The 17,443-nt window shown below is 44.1% G+C and overlaps 1 protein-coding gene across 1 annotated transcript in view; it reads right to left on the reverse strand.

Annotated features, from left to right (window-relative positions):
* BMPER (BMP binding endothelial regulator) overlaps nt 1-16,217 on the reverse strand; it is a 253,318-nt gene extending 237,101 nt beyond the window's left edge. Inside the window, exons 1-2 of the mRNA XM_055590429.1 lie at nt 15,969-16,217; nt 14,808-14,893 (exon numbers count right to left, since the gene is read on the reverse strand). Coding sequence (XP_055446404.1) covers nt 14,808-14,893; nt 15,969-16,101 — 219 coding nt within the window. The 5' untranslated portion in view covers nt 16,102-16,217. The remainder of the gene's footprint in view (nt 1-14,807; nt 14,894-15,968) is intronic.
* Nucleotides 16,218-17,443: the final 1,226 nt, after the last annotated feature.

Below are 17,443 nucleotides of genomic sequence, written 5' to 3' on the forward strand. Positions count from 1 at the left end.
CCCTGGGGGGGTTCTCATGTTCATTAAAACTGAGAGTCACCTCTGCTGGGGCCCAGGTGGGAGAATTCTTACCACTGACCTGTTAATGGCCTACAACTGTGTGAGAGAAGACAAGTCATCAGACTGCAGTGGGTGGGCAAGGAGGGAGGAGAGGCTACCAGTGATGAGTCCTTAGTCACCAGCGCTCAAAGCTCTGCTCTAAGGATCTCTCCCAACATACATGCAACCTCTGGTTCAATCACATTTTCACACTTTTATTTGAGACTCTCTCATGAGAAAAAGTCATTGCAAACTATATACATGACCCAAGCTTTACATCAAATGCCTACATGTACAATACATATTTACATGCAGCATACACATATGTCTGGAGAAAGCGATGGCAACCCACTCCAGTACTCTTGCCTGGAAAATCCCATGGACAGAGGAGCCTGGTGGGCTGCAGTCCATGGGGTCTCGAAGAGTTAGACATGACTGAGCGACTTCACTTTCACTTTTCACTTTCATGCATTGGAGAAGGAAATGGCCACTCACACCAGTGTTCTTGCCTGGAGAATCCCAGGGATGGGAGAGCCTGGTGGGCTGCCGTCTATGGGGTTGCACAGAGTCGGACATAACTGAAGCAACTTAGCAGCAGCAGCAGCAGCATACACATATGTCATCCAGCACAGTCAAAGAATAATTTGTTCTGATTAATCAGATACTCCAACCAAGAGTTAATATCTATGGCCTGCATGAGTTCTTCAATTTTCAAAGAACTTGAAAGCAATAAAAGAGATCTAACTTCAAAACTATCTGGAACATAATTTAATCTCTTTCGTTCATGCAGGAAAAGTTTTTTTTCCAATCTCACAGCGCCTCAGGCCATTATTAACATAAATGCTCAGTACATATGTGCTGTGTTTAATAACCATCCATCATTCTCCTACTTCAGTCCTGCAGTTCGGTTCCCATGTTTCCTGCAGGTCACCATGTGCCCCTCTCCTTGGTACCAAGGTGAATGTTGTTTCCTCCCTTCCCCTCCCCGTCCACCATCAGAGGCATCCTGAGGATGTGCAGGAGAACCCATTAATTCAGAGCTGGGGGCTCAGAGATGAAGAGGGGTTGTGTTTTACCATATCAACACATTTTATTTTTAGTTTGTGAAACCAGTGTCAGTTCACCCTGAATTTAAAGGTCCCCTCATTAAGATACACCAAAATAACCTGCCAGGATAAGTATCTCCAGTGAAAAATTCTCGAGGTGCTTAAAGTACATATTAGGTCGAACTGTAAGAAACTGTTGTTTTGATAAGTCAACACCAAATACCCAAAATCTGGACTCTGTTTCTATAACTTGGCCCCCAAGTGGTGTGTAAAGTACTTTAATCAAATGTCTCTTTGCCTTTGCCCAGTGTACAGCTTTTACGAAACAGAAAAAAAAAATCACATATTTTAATAAATCCCAACTAGTTCCCTACACGTACACAAGAGAAAGGAGGTCACTGCTATCTGGTACATGCTCATCCTAGGGGGAAGGAAGAAGCGCCAGTTCCTCCAGCAGATGCCACTTCGGAACTAATTAAAGACACCTACCCATAAAGCAGGCTCCTGCCCCCTTTCCTGCCATCCAACTATTCCCCAGACTCTGACTGAGTCACCTCTTAAGGGAAAGGAATTTCCGTCTGGGTGCTCACCTATTGTGCTAATGAGACTGCAAGTTGAGCTCTGGTGGGTACCACTGGGTACTGGAACCCCTGATTCACACATGCTTGAAAACAGGAAATCGCCTCATCTCAATTCTAACAGGCCCGTTTCCCTCAAGGAGCATAAACCCAGGAACATGGCATAGCAGCTCTCAAGTGGGAGAATATCTGATTAGTCTTCCCATTCAGGAAAACAGCATCCCCCTGAGACCTAGAAACACCGGGATGTGAATGTCCTGATGCTACTGCTTTCACTCTATAAATCCACAACCCAGGAGAGATCCAGCAGGCTGAGAGCCTCTAGAATTCATGAATTTCTGAGAGGTACAGGGGCAGTGCATGTGTGCTAAGTCACTTCAGTTGTGTCTGACTCTTTGCAGCCCTGTGGACTGTAGCCCACAGGCTCCTTTGTCCATGGGACTCTCCAGGCAAGAATACTGGAGTGGGTTGCCATGCCCTCCTCCAGGGGATCTTCCCAAACCAGGGACTGAACCCAGGTCTCTTACGTCTCCTGCATTGGCTGGCAGGTTTTTACTACTTATGCCACCTGGGAAGCCCACAGGCAGTCAAACAGCACAGCAAGGCTCTCCTGAGGCAGAAGTGGCAAGTCCCACAAGACACTGACCAGATGCAGCCCTGCTCTCTGAACCTAGAGGAAGCAGTTGTCATAACTTGCCTCAAACAGGTCTGTTCAATTAGAAAATAAAATGGAAACGGAATCCCCCAATATTTTTTAGTAAGAAGTTCTAGGAATAAATACAGAAAAGAATGCAAATGTCATTGCTTTGCTCACTAAAAGGAAAGCAGTGAGGAGGGAAAGGAACCTTATTGCTAATGCTATAGTCTGCAGATCTGCCTCCAAGAGGAACCTGAGAGGACAGGTTCCAAAAATTTTTTTTTACATAGAGAGAAGGAAAAAAAATTACGACAAAGATGCTAAAAATGCCTCTCAGTGAGACCCAAATAAATGTACAAACAGTTTCGGGCCTCCTAATTTTCCTGCCTCCTTTCAGAGCACCAGCTCCACCTCTCCTGGAAATAGTTTTCTGAGGTCACCCACAGCTGCAGAGGCCAGCAGCACAACCAGAGAGCCCACTGCACGGCATCTCAAAATAAGATGCTCAGCCTACGCTGCCGCAAGCCATGAAAAAACCATCTGGCCAAAACCTATTTACTTGACCAAGAGTACAAGAGTTATTTTGGAAACACGTGCTTTTATAAGTGAAAATGTGAGGATAGTTATCTCCGTGATGTTTACTGTCACTGTCATTCTCTTTGAAGTGTCCCTGGGGTATCATCACTTATGTTGCTGGTCCTCTCCCACCGCCGGTTTATGGTTATTCCATCAAAGCAGGGCATTCAGGGCACATGCTCTGGTCAGGGAAGATGCCACTTGTCCCTCCCTCTCACTTTCTCTGGTTGAGTTACCTGCATGAAACCTTCAAATTGCCACTCAGGGTATAGACCTTTGAACTTCTCATTTGCCAGATCTGGGTTAGTCCCGCCCATTACCTAACATTAAAAAAAAAACAAAACAGAAAACTCATTACACTGCACGACGTGTACATACAATAAGGCCTTTGTCCTTAAAAGAAAAACATAATTTTCAACAGAGTCGGCTCCCAGAAGCCAAGGGAGCTAACATCCAAAACCTAATATAAACACTGAGGCTTGTGTCCCGGTTTCGGAGTTAGGCTCAGTGAAGGGGGAGGGAATGATGGGAATGGCAGCCAAGGGGGTCCAAGGCATTTTTCATTGTGATTTTTGAAAACAGAACTGAGATAATCCTGGATCCTCCCCTCTCAGGCACCTCCTGCATTGTCGCCTACAAGGCAGCAAGGTATTTCTATAAGAGAGAATGTTTCTTTTGTCACAAGTAAAAGCAGGACTTAATGTCTATATGACTTTAGTTCTCAAATGGGAGTACATTCCTTTCAAAGGAAGAAAAAAAGTGTTTTTGCAATGATTATTTAGGATGTCTTTTATAGACGGGGTTGACCTTCTGTGACAAACTCACTGGGAGAATCCTGTTTTGGAACTTGGAGTTCCATTCTGGGGGGTAGCGATCCCAAGTGTTAACAACCCAAATTATAAACAGGAAACTCCAGCCTGACTCCCACTCAAGTCCCAAGGTTACGGACCTCTCACTGAAGCTTTGGGCTTCCAGAGATGAGGGGACAAGGTTCTTACACTTGAAGACCTCATCTCCTAAGATAAATCTGCCCAAGTTAACCACATACATTACTACACAGAACATGCTCTCAAAGAGAAGAGGCAGATTCTTAGAAGAGTTGATGAGACAGCAGGTCAAAAGCATACAACACTCCGTGAATGTGGAGGGTCTACAAGTCCAAATCCAGTCACATCAGTTAATGTGGGATCACCTGCTACACCGTGAGCAGCCAGAGTGACTGGGGCTCGGCAGACAGCAGAGCTCTGCATGTTTTAAAAGTGGGAGAACTGCCTGGTGGGGCAGTGGTTAGGAATCTGTACTTTCACTACTGAGGGCATGGGTTCAAACCCTGGCTGGGGAACTAAAATCCCACAAGCCATGCCTCTCAGCCAAAACTAAAAATTTAAGCATACAAAATTATCAGATTTTTTAAAAACATAAATAAATGTAATAAAAGGGAGAGGATTCTGAAGCATCAGTCTCAGTGGCTCCACTCAGGGATTAGTTTCACAGTTCTGCCTCCCACCTTCCACTTCCTCATTCAATGGCAGTGCCGCAAAGGACAGGTCGGCCTCACTGTGAAAGCAAGGTTTCAATTAGCCGTCAGGAGACGAACACTAAACAGGTAGACTTCTGAAAATGAGGAGCAGAGAAGCAGCCATCTTGCTAAGCCCCAAATATCTCCCAGGTTTTCTATCTTTTACGGAAAAGATAGCAGTCACCTCTACTAAAGTTCCATCATCTGCCCTGATAGAAGTTCAGAGTAAACACATCATAGGAACTGGCCATACACTTAAATAAAGGCAGTAGTCCAGTTAATCATTTCTTAGAAGATTTAGAAGCCTTGTAGTCATCTATTTAAGCACTTCTTAGAAGTCTGGGATAGGCAGCAATTGCATAGCATTTAGATGGTGGCATGTGTGCGTGTGTACTAAGTCACTTCAGTCAGGTCTGACTCTTTGCAAAACCATAGACTGTAGTAAGCCAAGCTCCTCTGTCCATGGGAATTCTCCAGGCAAGAATACTGGAGTGGGTTGCTGTGCCCTCCTCCAGGGGATCTTTCCCATCCAGGGATTGAACCCATTCATGTCTCTTACGTCTCCTGCATTGGCAGGCTGGGGCTATCATTTCAGAAGTGCTTACCACGTTTCCAGACCCTGTTTTAAGAATCTTGACTTAAGAAATGTTTAGACTCACAATTCTGACAAAAGCCCTATGATGAAAATAAAGATGTCAAGGTACAGAAATATTAGGCAACTCACGCAAAGCTGTACAACTATTAAAGGAGATATAGGAGTCACTACACTATCATTGCTAAAAAATATACTCACTAAAGTATGTGCTAAAAACTGGTTTATAGCATACACTTTCACTGTCTTCTATTCAAGTTCTCGCTCTTAATAACAATAGTTCCACTTACACTGTTTACAAAGGTCTTTCACAGACACTAGTGTATTTAACCCATACACATCGTCTCAGTCAATGGCTACAGCCCACAGATGGGGTCTCCACTACGATTCCTCTCTAGAAATGAAGCCAAAGGGCAGACATACCATTGTGACTGGCTCAGTACCCACAACTAAGGCTCAGGGAGACCAAGGTGGCTGCCCAGTTATGCACAGCTACAAGGTGGCCCTGGGGAGGCTTGAACCCATAATTTAAGACACGAAGGCTGCTATTCCACAGGTCTCCTTCAGTGATGAAACAGACATCAAAAATTTAGTGAAAAAAGAAAATATTTTTTCTGAAGATCTAACTAAAGGATTAAATTATATCATAATATTTTTAAAGCACCATTAACAGTTTCATAGAGCAAACTTGAAAGTTTATAATGGTAAGATTTTATGTTAGCCAAGTTCTTTGATATTGTTGCTCTGATTCATAATAAGAAATGCCTCCATGTAGCTTTGTCCATTTTGCACGTAACTACAGAAACATTCCAAAGACACTTCAAAAGTCTATTATTTTTATTCATGAAATTAGTTTTGTTTGGGGACCTTTGAAAATGTCATGTGGTATTTATTCACTTTTGCTGAGACCTTTACATTCAGAAAACGTGTGATTTTTGCACTAAATTTTCAAAATCCCTACAGCAATCTTAGTATTTCTCTCAAACTGGGTTCCACCAAATTCCATCTATGATCAATTCTATTCCATGGGAAAATGAGCGACAGGTCCTATGGACCTGGACACCATTGTGTTTGTTTCAAATAGTTTAAGATGATGATGAGAAAGTTCCATCCTTGATGTTCTCCCAGAAGGTCCAGTCTAACTCTGAAAGATCTAATACCACTGATCTTCCTCTTCTTCAAACATCTGCCTTGGTCTGTACTTTGCTGGTTCTCCTTTTGTAACTATACCTCAGTCTCTGTTGTTGGCTTCTGCCTTCCTAACCTTCTATTAAATATAGCCCTTCTTCTATTTACTATTATAGGCTAATTTCTTGAAATCTCAATTTAGACCCCTTCCAAAGACAAATAATTTATCCCCAAAGTTCTGAAATTTATTTAAGTGCAAACAGTTAACACATTGGTTTCTAGTCTTAATGTCTCTATTACTATCAAGATCCACATTTTGAAGAGCCTACTGCTGCTGCTGCTGCTGCTAAGTCGCTTCAGTCGTGTCCAACTCTGTGCGACCCCATAGACGGCAGCCCACCAGGTTCCCCTGTCCCTGGGATTCTCAAGGCAAGAACACTGGAGTGGGTTGCCATTTCCTTCTCCAATGCATGAAGAGTGAAAGTGAAGTCGACTAGGTTTTGCTAATTGGAAGGTCTTCAAGCCCACTTCAGTTCTAAACTTATTATCCCCCATTCACATCCATGACCTCTTCTCTTCCTACATTGTGCATAACATTGGCTAGAATTCTCAAAATTCCCTTCAATCCACCCCATTTCTCACCTTTGCCATTTATTTTATTGCCAAGTTCTATCAACAGCTTCCCAGGTGTCACTACTGGTAAAGAACCCACCTGCCAATGCAGGAAACATAAGAGAATGTGGGTTCAATCCCTGGGTCGGGAAGATTCCCCTGGAGAGGGGAATGGCAATCCACTCCAGTATTCTTGCCTGGAGATTCCCATAGACAGAGGAGCCTTGTGGGCTACAGTCCACAGAGTCACAAAGAGTCAGACATGACTGAAGTGACTTAGCACATTAACTTGGGCTCTGAAACTCCTCTGCAAGTCTGGGGGTCCTGGCACAGGGGTACACTTGCTTTAAGGTGGGTCGTACAATTTTGATTGTTGTAAAAAATGTGTGCTACCACTGAGAATACATACTACCGTAATAGTATCTGTCAAACTAAATAATTTGCCAAATGGGTCAAGCAACAGTGCAGAGCAAGGTGTCACTGTGGGTAGGAGGAGAGATGGCCTCAAAATGGAATTTTGAGAGTGAGGTCTGGAAGTAAACCATTCTATTCAAATAGCAGCACCTAGAGCTGCTCCAGACACACCAAGTGATGAGCAAAGTGACTGCCCCAGAGACGCACTAGCACATCATCCCACTGTAATGACTATCGCATTTTAACTACTGTGTTTTTTCTGGTGCCTATTGTCCAAACTCTGGCCTCTCCACACTCTACACAGCTCTCACAAAAGCTTCTAGAGGAATTTATACACAGCACATCTTACTGTGTCATATGGGTGAGCCAAAATATGAAATGGCTCCCACAACTCCACAAGTGAACTGAGCTCCTTATTATTGCACTCAATGTCCTCCCCTCGATGCTTCTCACCAAGCCTTCTAACTCTAGCTTCCATCAGAGCTTCGGGTACACAGGGCACACTGGACTCCTCAGTCTTCACAATTCCCAAGCACACGCTCTTCTGTGCCTTTGCTCCAATCATTCTTTGCCCAGACTATCTTCTCTCTGCCCATCAAGGTCCCAGATAATCCAATCAGAATTCGTCTACAGTTCCCTTAGTACTTGGGTTTGAGCCTAGCAGAGTGTTTTTCTGGCACTCCTGTAAAACTTATCCATGCCTGCATTTTTCTCTTCCATTCCACTGTGGGCAAGAACGTGTACCATTGGTCTGCACCCCCCAAGGTGCCCAACCAGCACAATGCTTCAAACACAGAAAAGGCAAGAAAGGAACCGGAGAATGAAGTGTGAAGAGAAGGAAGAAAGAATAATATTATTGAATTTATAACCTGTTATCCCCAGTGCTTTGAGTGATGTTTTATAGAACTAGAACTGGGAATCAAGAGGTCTTAAAATATACACCCAGCTCATTTTGCTGATCTTAACTAAGTTCAACAAGCACACTTGACCTCCTGGTGCCATGAAAGGTGATGTTACTAGCATTCTTTTATAGCATAAAGGATTTAACAGACTATCAGTTGGACCCAAGTGCCATAGAAGAGGGTGCAAGAAACTGATATCTTTTGTTTATTCAATGAATTTGTATTAATTGGTTTATTTTCCATCGCTTTGTGTTGCCTGATTTTTCCTATGATGTCCTGTTCTCCTGCCCTCACTATATCTGAATCCTCATCTGGGGAAGGGCTCTCTTTCCCCAGCCTGCTTTCCCACACTTAAAACACAGTTTACTGGCAGTGCACACTATGAAGACTGGTACCTTGAAATGAAAAGAAAGCACGTTTAAAATGGGATGGGAATGGGGCAGGGGAGCACACAAGTAAGTAGGCAGGGGAGCACACAAGTAAGTAGGCAGCAAAGCCTACTCAGGTCTGGAACAGGGTTGAGAGATTTGCACAAGACGGTCCAGGAAAATCACCATGATGCCAGACCACTAGGCAGTTTTTCCAGAATTACAACGCTCCTGAGTCCCTACCCTATCCCTCTGCCAATAAAAGAACAAGTGAAGGTGACCCCACAGGCATAGAGATGTAAATATTCTGCAGAAAAACGAGGTCCCTCTTCCATGGAAAGTTTTTGTAGTGTTTAATGGAGAGCAAGGGGAAAACTTACAGCAGGGCTCACAGACCACTGGACCAATAAGAAAGCAGCTCAGATCAACCTAGTCCAAGTCTGGAGGGACAGAAAACCCCACAAAATGTTACTGACCTAGCCCTCTCCATTCAAAACGATGGGTGGGCTTGGCATCATTATCCCTAGGTCTCTTCTCCATCAGCTTTCCTTCTCCTCCCTTTTCTTTCCTTCTTTTTTAATGAGCCCATAGGGTTTCTTTCTTTCTTTTTTTTAAAGAATATTTATTTATTTATTTGGCCGCACTGGGTCTCAGTTGCCGCACACGAGATCTTCGATCTTCCTTGCGGCATGCCAGCTCTTAGTTGCAGCATGTGGGATCTAGTTCCTGACCAGGGATAGAACCTGGGCTCCTTACATTGGGAGCCCAGAGTCTAGTCACTGGACCACCAGTGAAGTTCCCCCTTTTCTCTCTTTTCTGATGAACATTTGCCTCTAATTCCATGTGAGGAAATAAGAATTTAAACATTAACATCATCATCAACAATAACAATAATGAATCATTCTGACTTAATGCCAAGCTTTGGACCAAGTCTTAAATGTTCTATCTCATTTAGTTCTCACAGCAAGTCTATGAGTTTGTAAATGACGGCCATCCCACTCTACAGATAAGGAAATGGAGGCTTAGAAAGGTGAAAAAACTTTCCTGAGTTCACCAGCAGTAAGTGACTGAGCCAGGCTCCCCAGGTGGCTCAGTGGTAAGGAATCCACCTGCCAATGCAGGAGACAAGGGTTCAATCCCTGGGTTGGGAAGATCTCCAGGGGAAGAAAATGGCAACCCTCTCCTGTATTCTTGTCTGGGAAATCCCATGGACAGAAAAGCCTGGTGGGCTACAGCCCATGGGGTCGCAAAAGAGTTGGACATCACTTAGCAATTAAACAACAACAGAGCCAGTATTGGAACCCAGGCCTGTCTGATGCCAGGGCTAAAGCACTTTGCCAAAATGATATGATACGAGCCAACAGCTGCCTGCACTGCATCTTCCTCTGAAGGGCCCTCCAAGCCCAGACTTGGTTTATGTTATAAGACAAAATCACTCTAACTACTCCCTAGAGTGAGCCTATGTCAGCTTTGCAGAGGTTGAGATAACTCTCTGAAGCCCTTGGAGGGATCTGTAGACATTTGGAAATAGTAAACAACATGCAAAAGCAAGTTGGTTTAGCAGAGAAAACAGTTTTCACATCACAGGTCTGTTTCTTAGTAACTATATAACTTCAGGGCATTTGCTCCACTTCCATGAGCCTCAAGAAAGCGCTAATGATAATAATCGTCTATGAGCTGGTATTGGCAAATTTGTCAGTAAAATGCTGTAAATTAGTTCAGTTCAGTTGCTCAGTCGTGTCAGACTCTTTGGGACCCCCTGGACTGCAGCACATCAGGCTTCCCTGTCCATCAACAGCTCCTGGAGCTTGCTGACTCGTGTCCACAGAGTTGGTGATGCCATCCAACCATCTTATCCTCTGTCATCCCCTTCTCCTCCTGCCTTCAATCTCTCCCAGTATCAGCGTCACATCAGGTAGCCAAAGCATTGCAGTTTCGGCTTCAGCATCAGTCCTTCCAATGAATATTCAAGATTGATTTCCTTTAGGATGGACTGGTTGGATCTCCTTGCCGTCCAAGGGACTCTCAAGAGTCTTCTCTAACTAAATTAGTTACCCTTTCCTAAAACTCTATTGAATACCTTATTCTATGGGAAGGCAATTGGTCATACCACCTTCTACACAGAGTATAAATAAAAATAAATAAATATATTAACACATAAATAAATAAACCCTGATCATTGTCTTAGTGAGCATCCAATATCCAGTCTAAAAATGATATAAAATAATTTTCAAAAAATTGTAGCAACCTATTCATATGTGCATGTATGGAGCATAGCTCTCTGAACACATCAAGACTACTTTATATTTCCCCTGCCTCCCTCCTTCCTTCACCCTCCCCATTCTCCCTCTCTCCACCTCTCTCTCTCTCTCTCTCTGTCTCACACACACACACACGCAGACACACATGAATTGAATCCTGATGCACTGCTGTCTCCCTCATCCTCAAACATGTGCCTTACACTTGTTCAGTTAATAGATAACTATTCTCCAGCCAGTTAATTTGAACAATAAAAAACATGAAGCTTTTATAGAGATAAAGTACCCTGGAGAATCAAAGATGCTGGTAGCTGCTTGTTTAGTGACAGAGGATTCTGTGATTAAAAGTAGAAGACAGCAGACAAAGCCCCCTCTGTTTGCACCCCTTGGTTGGCTCCAAGCAAGGTGGAGCCCCACTTCTTGTAACACCAAATTTCACATTGTTTTTTATGAGCAGAGGGTCCATTTCTAAATTGCACCTCTGGATTTAAAAGAGGAAATTTAAACCTCAGAATAATGTTTTTTGCTGAACAAAATGTATGCCAAACTAAGCTCGGACTGACTTCTGTTTTCTGAGTCCCAGCCTCCCAAGTTTTCTCGGGTTTCCAGTACTGGGCCGAACTCACTGGCTTTTGCCATTCCCTTCTATGTTATGGTTAGGTGGAAAAGGGGTGAGAAGCAGGGGTACCACATCCTCAGGTTCACTGGATAGATTTGGGGATGCCCAAAAGATCCAGAGGACCACTTTCGATTCATTAGTTGAGATGGGCTGGCTCCTATCAGCTGTACTTCACGTAAGGCACCAATGTTTTTCTAGGCATTACGGGAAAAATAATTCTAGCAAGAAAGGGAAAAAACACCACACAAAACAGCAATAAGTCTGGCCTTCCTTCCCCGGCCCCACAAAAGACCATTTTGTAAGACGAGGAAAAGCTGTGCTTTGCTTTCTAACTGAACAATGAAGCGCTTGCATCTTTAATCCAAACTGTCTACCCGCTTCCCCAGATTTCAGGACAATAGTCCAATTTCTCACCTTCCCCCTTGAACAGTTGAACCTACACACTTTAAAATAATATCCATCAGCAGCTGACAAACTGGTTATTCTTGGACCACAACTGATGCTGGCAAGAGGAGGTCCAGGCAGACAAGGATAAATGAGAATAAAATTATTCAGTTCTGCTCGCCGTGGCCACTGCATCAGCTGTCATCCTCAAAATTCCCACAGAAATGAGTTCATTCCACCTTTGAAACATTTCGGAGCTTAAAAGTTTAAATCAGGCCAAGTTGATTCTGTGGGATTTTTCTAGCTTTTACACTGTAATTATATGCAGGACTTTGTGCCACCTATTTCCTCTCAACTGTAACATTTTACGTCTTTTTTAAGCATATGTTGAGGTTAGCTTTTTTTTTTAGTACGTGTTATGAAATAAGATATGAGCTTATACTCAGCTTTAGGTAGCTTTCTGCCAAAAGGCTGGACCAACACAAACTAAATATGACTATTTTCTTTATCCAAAGTACAGTTTTGACTATTACATACCCTCTTAACATACATACATAAAACTAGCTCACAACGAAAGCTCCCTGCAGGTCAACTGAAATCATAACGAGATTTTCCTTTCATATAATGTGATTAACAAATGTTAGCTAACCGAACTCCTAAAAGACTCAAAAGAAAAAAGCAAAATAACTCAAGCAATGCCAAAAAGTCAAATAACTCAACAATCTATTTTTTTCCTTGCTTTTTCACATCTTTAACTTAGAAAATAGCCTGTTTCACTTGACTATAGGAATGTGTTCTAGAGGCAGGTGAGAGTGAGTTCCAGCTCCACTATTTACTAAAATATGACCTTTACAAGCTACTAAATCCTCCAGCCTCAGTTTCCTCATCTGTAAAATGGGGGGAGGGGGTAAAAATCTTCAAAAGATTTTTGTGAAGATTAAATGAAATGCAGTCTTCGATAAGTGCCAGCAAATGAAATATTTCATAAGTGTTAGTTGTTATTTCTGACATTATCTGTTTGCTAAATAAGCCTATCTTCCAGCCTAAATATAAAATTATCAACTAGCCTTATGGTAAGCTAGGTGCTTCGAAATTCATATACTGCAGTTGGTCCCTTGGAAACTTACAAATAAAGAAACAGTTGTCCATCTAGCCTTACTCAACTTTATCAAGTACTACAACTGTTTGGGAAACAATAATGACTATGACAACTTGGGCCCCATAATCCTAAACCCCTGCAAAAGTCATGGCAACATATCACTGAACCTTTCAGCTGGGGGGAACTTTGAGGCATCCTCTGAAAAGCTAGTGAGTCAGAATGCGAGTCTCAACTTTATGTGTTTGGAAAGAATTTCTGATAGCTCTCATGAAGACAGATACCTCCAAATGTTACTCAAACATATAAATGAACCTACCACCCTTCTGAACACAATCAATATAAATATCACTCCAGAATTCCAACCGACGCATCTTTTCTTCAGATTCACTCTTTACCTTCAAAACAGCAAGGTCTTATTAGCAGTAAGCTGTACTTTCGGGGAAAGGCACTATTTCCACCAGGGCAAGAGTACCAAAAAAGGGAAATGCTGTATTGAGAATTTTCATACTATTTGGAAAAAGTTTGCAAAACCCAAACTCTGTGTTTAAACATTATAAATGTAACAATATTGCTGAGGAGAAAAACAATATTTTTGCATGTGGAGTTCCAAATTTATTTAAATATTACCCCATTTTCTGAGATCTTACGAGATCAAGATAAAATAATTCACTAACACTAGGCAGGTAGGAGAAATAAAGAAATCATCTCCCTTCTGCCCCCACCACACACACACACACACACACACACACAGAGGCAGACACACTACATTTGTAAATACACAATTGAGCCAAAATTTAATGCAAAGCTCCTTTTCAACAGGTCCTTTGGTGAAAGATCATTCATTAACAAGGCAGCTTATAAACACAAACCTAATTGTCCCTCTCTCAGCTCTCTTTTGTTAAAGCAGCAACACTTATCATCTCTGGAAATGGAATGCATTTTTACCTCTATTTCTGCTGATTTCCTTAGTTTTCAGAACCTGATAATCATTTGATACAGACATTCACCTTCACCCATTTATCATTTCATAACATTGACCTCATCTCTTGTCGTGAAAAACTTCGGGTAGTTTAAACCCAGATGGCTTGGCTTTCCCCTAAACAGAGAAAATTCCCTTCTCTGGTTGCATACAGCATGTTGATCTGATAACAAGCAGTCATCTATCATTTGGGGGCTTTGCATTTGACTTTGACTGCCTTAATGTATTTCCAACAGGGTTTTGTGATGTGTAGTTTTTAATCAAGGTTTGCCAAAAGTGATTGGCATGTAAAACACTTTTAAACAAAAATGTTCTTTGTGAGTCGCTATTTCAGCTCAGAAATTCTTATTCATATAATTTAATCTTCCCCATGTGGTTACTTATTAGATCTTATCATTTACTATAAAGCTAAAATAAACTGAAACAAATCATTTTTTTAATCTACCAGCCACTGCTAGTGTTAAGTAAGCAGCTGACAGCCAAGTGTCATCCTCTACTAAGGACAGAATATCCTTTCTGACTCATGGCTTCCAAATCAGATATATAAAGATTGTTTTTGAGAGCTTAGGATATAAGAGGCAAAAAAACTCAAGATCTTGTCCCCATGTTTGTGCTTTGTGACTCTAACCTCTCTTTCCCCTTGTCACATACCTTATCCCAGACCTTTATACCTAAATGTTATCATTTTCACACTGAGCTCAGACAATAGAATCAGAGCAGCAAGTTTGGTGGCACCTATGATTTGGTTGCAATAGCCATTCCCGGCAGCAGAAGTGCAAGTGGTAATTACCACTGAGGTGATGCTATACCAAGTCTATCTGAAGTTTACATCTGCAACCTGATGTCAAAGATAAACATCTCCAAAAGATAAACAAAGATGAAATAGAAATTGCCAAAGTCCATAAAACTTGGAAATTCAATGGAATTCAACTCACCAGCCATCTGTGGTTTGTAATGACCAAAAGCAATTTTTAAGATCTGGTCATAAAATTACAGCTAAAGGATTCACCTTGCAGAGGGAGCAATTGATTTCCCATTACCTGATCTCCATACTCACCATGCAGACACACATTATACAAGGGTTGTCCGTGATAAATGGGATCTGGAGGACTTCACCTTCATTTTCACATTTTGCAACAGAACCTAAAGGGAAAAAAAGTTATTTAAATTTAGCTGCATGGCCTTGTTACAAAAATAGAATTTTTATAATAATACTTTTTGAGAAAACTATATCCAAATTTCAAAAATCCCTAATGAGTTTTAAATAATCAAATTCACCCCAAAAAGTCCCCCTGAAAAAAACATACTTTAAATAATTTTATTAGAACAAGTTTTTTTAAAAGCCTGTGCTATATAGATATATTTTCTGCTCTCAGATGGTTGGTTTAAGCACAATTCCAAGTATTTGATTGGATCTTTAATAATACCTTTCCTTTATAAAACCATTTCAGCTAAACAAACACTCCCATAAGCAAAAAATTCAAATTGGCCATTAAGGCAGATTTTAAATTTGAACAGAATTCAGGACTGTGTCAATAAACAGGCCTTTATATGAATCTGCCTCATATTGTGTTGAATTGAAATTACTTTTCGAAATACAATCTTCTTTCCTCTTTTCTTAGAAATAGACTCAATATTTTCTTTTCTGCACCAGGTGTCAGTAAAGTATGTCCTTCAGAATAGCAGCTGAGGTCTTCACCTGCCTGAAAGCATATAATTATTATATCCTGCTATTATTACCCTTTTAAAATATGATAGTTGCTTTAAATCCAGGTCTGGAGGGCGGGTGCTTTAAAGATCACTACCAGTAAAGAAGCTATATTGGAACCTTATAGAGTGAGACAGGCCTATGGGTGGAAAACGATGCAGTTGTTTGTTTGTTTGTTTGTTTTCTTTAATTGCATACGGGAGAAGAGATAAAACTAAAGGTTGAAGAAAACTAAAGATAATAAAGGAACTTTTCAAATCCAAATAGAAGAATTTCCGTTATCACTACAGTATTAATGTCAACAGCCTGCCCGCTCTCCACTCCGTAGCCTACTCACTGCTTTCCCATCCCTTAACCCCGAAGGGCTTCCTTCATCCCCATGTGCCAGCGAGGAGCAGGCTCCAAGGTGCTCGTTCCCCACCCTCTCGTCCCCGGGGCCAGTCAGCGCCTTCTCTCCCAGGTACCAAGCCAGCGTCTGGGAGGGTCTGTCCCTCCCGACCCCTCCCCTACCTGTCAAGAAGGAAGAAGCCAGAGACATGGGGACCCCCGAGCAATTGAGCAGCAGCAAGACGCAGCAGGTAATCCCGGGCGAGCGCCGGCAGGGACGCTCAGCCAGAGCCCTGACGCCGGAGAACCAGAGCATCGTCACCTGGAGGGAATCCCGGGCGACTGCAGGTCCCGCGCCGCCGCCTGTGCTCCGCTACCGCCGCTCGCAGTCCAAAAGGGCTCTCAGCCGGCGAGTCGGGAGACAGTCCGCGAAGGAGGGAGGCGGGCGCCCGGGAGCCTGGGGCGGGGGAAAGGTGGGGGGGTGGGGGGGAGGTTGGCGGGGGGAGAGGCGGGAGAGCGAGGCGAGGGGTGGGGGGCGCCCAGGGAGGAGGGGTCCTGCGGCCAGGCTCCTCCAATGCGGCTTTTTTTTTTTTTTTTTTTTTAAAGGAGTTGCTCGCAGCGGTTTAGTCGTCGGCTCCTCCACGCCAGAGAGGGGGCCAGGGGGAGGGGGTATCGGAACTGCGGGAGATAGGCAGAGAGGAGTGGCTGCGCTGCCCGCTGCGCACCGCTGCTCCGCCGCCGCCGCCGCCGGGGCTGCAGCGACTGCCCCGGGGCGCGCCGCTGCTGCAGCTGCCGCGTCCTCCACTTCTGCACTCCCACCTCCTACCCGCCCAGCCGGCTCTCCACTCGGTCCGTTCGCACGCTCGCTCCGGCGCAGGAGACCAGGGCGCACCGAGCGCCTCGGGGAACCCGCTGGGGGCGCCCGGACGCAAGAGGGATAGTGGAAGCCTCGCGGTGGGCGCCTGTCTCCGCCGGGGGTCCAGCCAGCTCCCCCAGACCCTCGAGGGAGGCCGCTTGCCCCGGGGCACGGATCGGAGCCGGGCAGGCGTGTCTCCACCACCCGGAGTGCGCAGCGCCTCCTCCCTTTCCTGCGGGGCGGGTGGGGAGGGATTCCTCCCCTTACGGGGGATGCCGCGCCAACACTGCTCCTTCTCCTGTGCTCCAACCCTAGGAGGGAGGAGAATATGGGACGCAGGGCGCTCCACCACCGCGGCTCGTTCCCTGATGCCCCAGCTTTGGGAAGGAGTGATAAACCCAGCGCCTGGGGCGGGGTGGGGGTGCGGGCAACTTTTCACTCTGCTTTGCCTTACTTTGGCTGGGGCACGACGGCCGACCGTCCCTGAGAGGACAGAGGGGCGAGGGGCCTTCGAGATCACTGCTCAGTGCTGCTGTGTCTGTGCGTCGTGACCCTGGGGAAGACAGAATTTGAAACGACACGCAAGGTCGATTAATACACGCACAGAGGCGAACTCTTCTCGCCGTTAAAAAAGAGGAACAGTGGTTCCATGACTCCTCCCATCCAACCTCGGGCGAACCGGGGCAGGGAGGTGCTGTTTGACTAATCATTCATTCACCCGAAAAAGAGGGAGGGACCCGCGCGGCGGCTAATCTCTGGCAGGGACCGCCGCGGCGTTCTCGGGAGCTTGGAATTGTCGCTT

Source organism: Bubalus kerabau, chromosome 8, assembly GCF_029407905.1.
Source record: "Bubalus kerabau isolate K-KA32 ecotype Philippines breed swamp buffalo chromosome 8, PCC_UOA_SB_1v2, whole genome shotgun sequence".
In the NCBI taxonomy this organism is placed as follows: Eukaryota; Metazoa; Chordata; class Mammalia; order Artiodactyla; family Bovidae; genus Bubalus; species Bubalus kerabau.